The 6,514-nt window shown below is 53.4% G+C and overlaps 1 protein-coding gene across 1 annotated transcript; it reads left to right on the top strand.

The window, feature by feature from the left end:
- Window positions 1-3,873: 3,873 nt before the first annotated feature.
- On the top strand, window positions 3,874-5,508 carry LOC123166084 (anthocyanidin 5,3-O-glucosyltransferase). The gene has a single exon (XM_044583846.1). It carries the CDS (start codon window positions 3,916-3,918, stop codon window positions 5,317-5,319), a length of 1,404 nt encoding a protein of 467 aa, XP_044439781.1. The 5' UTR covers window positions 3,874-3,915; the 3' UTR covers window positions 5,320-5,508.
- The last annotated feature ends 1,006 nt before the right edge of the window (window positions 5,509-6,514 follow it).

The following is a 6,514-nucleotide window of genomic DNA, read 5'->3' as shown; positions in this document are numbered from 1 at the left end:
GAAGAATGGGAGGTGACAGCGGCTCCGTCTCGTGGAATGCGATAATTCTTTCTCCCTGATTTTTTTCTGGAAACATGTGATTTTATAGCATAGGTTCCAGGTTCTGCGGGGCCACCAGGCGGGGACAACCCACCTGGGCGCGCCTGGAGGGGGGCGCGCCCTGGTGGGTTGTGCCCACCCAGGTGCCCCCCTCCGGTGGTTCTTGGCTCTGGAAATTCTCTTTTATTGTATAAAAAATCCTCGTAAAGTTTCATTCTATTCCGAGAACTTTTATTTTTGCACAAAAACAACACCATGGTAGTTCTGCTGAAAACAGCATCAGTCCGGCTTAGTTTCATTCAAATCATGCAAATTAGAGTCCAAAACAAGAGGAAAAGCGCAAGGAAAAGTAGATACATTGGAGACGTATCAAGAATCATGACAATGTAATCTAGATTATTGACTCTAGTGCAAGTGGGAGACTGAAGGAAATATGCCCTAGAGACAATAATAAAGTTGTTATTTTATATTTCCTTATTCATGATAAAATTTTATTATTCATGCTAGACTTGTATTGATCGGAAACCTAAATACATGTGTGAATACATAGACAAACACTGTGTCCCTAGTAAGCCTCTACTTGACTAGCTCATTGACCAAAGATGGTTTAGGTTTCCTGACCATGGCCACGAGTTGTCATTTGATAACGGGATCACATCATTAGGAGAATGATGTGATGGACAAGACCCATCCGTTAGCTTAGCATATTGATCGTTCAGTTTTATTGCTATTGCTTTCTTCATGTCAAATACATATTCCTTCGACTATGAGATTATGCAACTCCTGGATACCAGAGGAATGCCTTGTGTGCTATCAAACGTCACAACATAACTGGGTGATGATAAAGATGCTCTACAGGTATCTCCGAAGGTGTTTGTTGGGTTGGCATAGATCGAGATTACGATTTGTCACTCCGAGTATCGGAGAGGTATCTCTGGGCCCTCTCGGTAATACACATCATAAGCTTGCAAGAAAATGACTAAGGAGTTGGTCACGAGGTGATGTATTACGGAACGAGTAAAGAGACTTGCGAGTAAAGAGATTGAAGTAGGTATGAAGATACCGAAGATCGAATCTCGGGCAAGCAACATACCGATGGACAAAGGGAATAACATATGTTGTCATAACGGTTCGACCGATAAAGATCTTCATAGAATATGTTGGAACCAATATGAGCATCCAGGTTCCGCTATTGGTTATTGACCGGAGAGGTGTCTCGGTCATTTCTACGTAGTTCTCCAATCCGTAGGGTCCGCACGCTTAATGTTCGATGACGATATTGTATTATATGAGTTATGTGATTTGGTGACCGAATGTTGTTCGGAGTCCCGGATGAGATCGCGGACATGACGAGGAGTCTCGAAATGGTCGAGAGGTAAAGATTGATATATAGGACGATAGTATTCGAACACCGGAAGTGTTCCGAAATGTATCGGGTATTTATCGGAGTACCGGGGGGGTTACCGGAACCCCTGGGGGGAATATATGGGCCATGTGAGGGGAGCACACCAGCTCACAAAGGGTGGCGCGCCCCCCCTATGGCAGGTGGCCGAATAGGAGAAGGAGAAGAGGGGGTTCGGCCCCCCTCCTTCTCTTCCTCCCCCTTCCTTTCTTCTCCAGTGGAAAAAGGAAAGGGGGGGCGCCGCTTGGGGAAACCCCAAGTAGGATTCGGATCCTACTTGGGGCGCCCCCTGGCTGCCTCTCCTCCCCTCCCACCTATATATATGTGGGGAGGGGGCGCCTAGAACACACAACAACAATTGTTAGCCATGTGCGGCGCCCCCTCCAAAGTTTACACCGCCGGTCATATCTTCATAGTGCTTAGGCGAAGCATTGCGCGGATCACTTCACCATCACCGTCACCATGCAATCTTGCTGACGAAACTCATCTACTACCTCGACACCTTGCTGGATCAAGAAGGCGAGGGACGTCACCGAGCTGAACGTGTGCAGAACTCAGAGGTGCCGTACGTTCGGTACTTGATCGGTCGGAGCTGGTTCCGCTTACGGTCTACAAGGGTACGTAGACACACTCCCCCCCTCGTTGTTATGCATCTCCATGGATAGATCATTGCGTGTGCATAGAATTTTTTTTGTTTTCCATGCAACGATTCCCAACATGTCTCTCATGGGCTATTCGCCTCCCCCTCCATTCCCGACACCCCTCTGCCTCTAGCCACCCTCATCGCCGCCGCCCAAAATCAGGTCGCTCCGGCACCGGCCCAGGCTGCCGCCCACAACCACACACTCCCCCCACCTTACCACGTTGGAGGAAATTCTTGTCGGCGTTGGTGGCCTCTTCTCGTCATCGTTGGTCCACGAGAAAACCACGGCTGCTGGAACCGCCCATTCCTGCAGTACCATCAGCCTCACGCTCCACGGTCGCCTGCCGTCCTCGTCTCCTCTTCGCCATGCCTGCTGCCTGTTGACTCGCGCTCCGGGGCCTCTTCACCGGCTGCATCTCCGCTAAGACCGCAAGGTGTTCGATGCTTTGCCCGCAAGGTACAATGGATAGTGGGGATGAGTATTTTTTTCAACAATTTCAACTGTTCATCTGACGATTCCTCATCAGATGATGAGGAGCTTATGGTTGCAGCTTTGATCGACAATGACCACATTGCTAGGCAGCGGCCGAGGTTCAGGGGGTCAATCCCAGGTCATGCTCTAGTGTTGAACCGCAATAGAGAAAGCGGCTAAAAAAAGACACGAGATGTACGTCGTTGTGAGATGCACATGACGCGAGGCGAGTCATTTTTCTCTCGAATACAGGCGACTATAAACCTAGCGGCGCCGCTGAGACGCGCTGGACGTGAGGCGAGTCATTTTTTTCTCGAGCACAGGCGACTAGAAACCTAGCCACGTCGCCAGGAGACTTCTTCCACCGCCTTCCTCCTCAGACGGCTCCCCTCCGCCGACGAACACGGTTGTCGGTGGTGAGTGGGTTGCTTGATCTACTTAGGTTATGCCCTAGTAGCTTAGGTTTTTTTGGGTCGTTCATCGTCTTGCTTGGGAGGCGACGATGGTGGCGATGAATAAACAAGCTTCAGATCCTCCCCCACTGAGGCGATCGGTCCTATGGTTGTGGATGGATTTGTAAACCAGTCTGTTCAAGTTAGGATAGCGTGCGATGGTGGCGATGAATAAAGAAGCTTCAGATCCTTCCCCACTGAGGCGATCGGTCCTATGGTTGTGGATGGATTTGTAAACCAGTCTGTTCAAGCTAGGATAGCATGGCGATGACAGCATCCTCGTGGTGGACTTGTGCCCTCAGGCTACGCCGATGCGACGATGTTTGCTCCAGCGCCGACGTGAAGCTTGGGAGGTAGTCCAAGAGCGGATGTAAATTGTTGTTTGCATTGTTGGCATCTAGAGGATGGTGGATCGTGTGTTGGGGTTGTGGTTCATGGCTGGTAGGTATGGTTTCCTCCTCCGACGTCTTAGTCTTGCAGAGGTGCCAGATTTGGAGCTCGACGATGTGTCTGAGGTGTTGCCCCCATCTGATTCATTCAATGGCAATGACTCCGCCTTTGGTGAGCCACCTTGAAGGTCCGCAAAGCTGCATCAAAGATGGAGCCATGTCGAGCTCGGCTAAGAAGGTGATTCATCATTTGTTTTCTTTGGTGGCTGTTGTAGTGGCGTCGGAGGTAGATGACTGACAATGGTGTCAAGCTCAAGAAATTCTCCGGTCTTGGTTGTAATTTTCTTTCTTGGTTGGTGACATTTATTTTAGAGGAGAGAAAATATAAATGAGACACGTATAACCATGAAAAAAATTACAAGTAGAAAAAAAATAAGTAACATGGCTCACTCGTTTCTCTCCTACAGTGTGCAAATCACAGACCAGACCACCAAGCAAAGCTGAATCAGAACACTCCAATGTCAACGCCAAGAAGGGTGGTCGTCGTCGCCGGCCAGAGCCTAAGCCACCTCATCTCCATGCTGGAGTTCGCCGCGATGTGCCTCCGTCGCGGCCTCGCGGTGACCGTCGCCGTCCCGGACCCGTCCCTCACCGCCCCGGCCTTCCGCTCCACCATCGGCCGGTACGCCTCCCGGCTCCCCACCCTCTCCGTCCACTCCCTCCCTCCCCCTCCCGCCCTCGACGCCGCCTCCGCTGCCGCCCACCCGTTCATCCGCATGCAGGCCGCCTCCCGCTCCCAGGCACCTGTCCTGCGGGACTTCCTCCATAGCCTCCCCGACGTCCACGCGCTCGTGGCCGACATGCTCGCCGTCTGTGACCTCGACGTAGCCACGGAGCTGGGCATCCCGGGGCACCTGTTCTTCTCCACAGGCGCCGCCAGCCTCTCCGTCTTCCTCCAATTGCCTTTGTTTTGCTCCGGGCGCGCCGGAAACTTGAAAGATCTCGGCGACACGCCCGTGTCGTTCCCCGGCATGTCCCCGATGCCGGCGTCTCACTTGGTCGACGCGGTGCTCGACAGAGGGACGGACCTCTACGCGACTGTGCTGGACGTATTCGGTCGGATCGCGGGTGCGCGCGGCATTCTGGTGAATACCTTCGACGCGCTGGAGGGCTCAGCGGTGTCGGCGCTTAGAGACGGGCGCTGCCTGCGCGGCCGCGCCACGCCGCCAGTTTACTGCGTCGGGCCGTTGATCGCGGAGGGGGAAGAGGAGGAGGAAAGACACCCATGCCTCCCGTGGCTGGACGCGCAGCCCGAGCGTAGCGTCGTGTTCCTCTGCTTCGGCAGCCGATGCACGGTGTCGCTCCAGCAGATCGGTGAGATGGCCAAGGGGCTGGAGAAGTCCGGGCACAGGTTCTTGTGGGTGCTGCGCGCGCCTCCTGCCTTCGCCGCAGCCGGCGGCGGACCGGACGCGGCGCTGTCTCTTCTCCCGGAGGGGTTCTTGGCCCGGACCGCGGACAGGGGCTTCGTGGTGACTGCGTCCTGGGTGCCTCAGGTGGAGGTGCTGCGTCACTCATCCACTGGTGCGTTCGTAACCCACTGTGGATGGAACTCGACGCTGGAGGCGGTGGTCGCCGGTGTGCCAATGGTGTGCTGGCCGTTGGTAGCCGAGCAGTGGATGAACAAGGTGTACATTGTCCAAGATATGAAGGTTGGCGTGGAGGTGAGAGGGTATAAGCGCGGGGGCCTTGTCAGGGCCGACGATGTTGACGCGGCGGTTAGGCAGATCATGGACATGGAGCCGGAGAGACGGCGAGCACTCGAGGAACGGATCATGGCGGTAAAGAAGAGCGCTCAAGCAGTATGGAAGGAAGATGGCTCCTCCTGTACCGCGTTCACCGAGTTTATGATGCAAACGGAGTAACCATTGTAATCATTAGCAGCAACTATCCATGAAGCAAATGGAGTGATCATTAGTTTATGAAGCAAAGGGACATCAGCAGCAGATGCTTAGGTGTGGGTAAGGATATGTAAGTTGCACGTTGCAGCATTGCGCACCATTGGGTTGTAATTAAGCTTGAATTATATGAGTATAGTCCAATCTGTTGGTCTATAATGTTTATTTTGCTTTTTTTGCGAATATGTTTATTTTGCTTTGATTCTATATATGTGGGAAATGAGTGTTATTTTTGTTTTCTCTTTTATTATATAATTCGATTCAAAACAGCACCTGAGAGCATATGCTTCAGGTGACAAAAAAAATCCTAATAATCAAAATGTTTTCTCTTTTGTTTTCTACGGCCGGACTCCTCAACGCTCCATATCTGTTCGGGCGGTCAGTAACCGATGACAAAATCTCGACTCAGTCGCACCCCTCATACCGGCCCTACACCTTCGGGCTGACTGGCACTCCTCATATCTAGCCCATATTTGGGGCCGATATGGGGAGGCTCAGGCGTGTCCTCCTCATCGGGTCCTACTCATGCTGGCCCACCCGACCCCACATATAATCGCTCGTATGCGCATCCTGGACGAAACCCTAGCCACTTCACTCTGTCCCAAGTTCCGTTCTAGTGATTTCCAACCTTCTTCGACATGACGGACGGTGGATTCGACCAGGACCTCGTCCGAGGAATGATAAGGAGATGGTCGTCCGCATGGCTCTCCGCTGCTCCTAGGGAGGTGTGCGCCTGACCGCGGTCGGACTTGATCCGACGGGAATCCATTGCGCCGGCACAAATTGCGCTCGGATCCATCGGGGTTGGTGGCTCGAGGCGCGCAATGGCGGCCTCACCGGACGCGATCACCACCTTCTGGTGCCCCAACTACGGGGTGGCGACGTAATCCCTTCGGTGGTGCCTCGTCCCCACAGCCTCGGGCTCTGAGTCGAAGGTCGACGCCGACATGCATCACGGGCCATCCGTTGTTATGGTGCAGTGTGTCTGTCGTGAGAGGTAGAGGGCGCGGGAGGCTGTGGCAGCCCTCGAGGTCGAGGCGGAGGAGGCGCGGTCGCACGCTGCCTTGGATGAGAAAGCCAAACGTGCCCGCATCCTCAAGAAGGGCAAAGGAGGACGACACACGCCCTCGCCCAGGAGCAAAACCGGGCGGTCCGTGCCAAT

Source organism: Triticum aestivum, chromosome 7D (assembly GCF_018294505.1).
Source record: "Triticum aestivum cultivar Chinese Spring chromosome 7D, IWGSC CS RefSeq v2.1, whole genome shotgun sequence".
Taxonomy (NCBI): Eukaryota; Viridiplantae; Streptophyta; class Magnoliopsida; order Poales; family Poaceae; genus Triticum; species Triticum aestivum.
This window is presented reverse-complemented; position numbering and strand designations above follow the sequence as displayed.

Coding starts and splice junctions, on each gene's coding strand:
- LOC123166084 (XM_044583846.1), top strand. CDS start 3,916: ATGTCAACGCCAAGAAGGGTGGTCGTCGTCGCCGGCCAGAGCCTAAGC.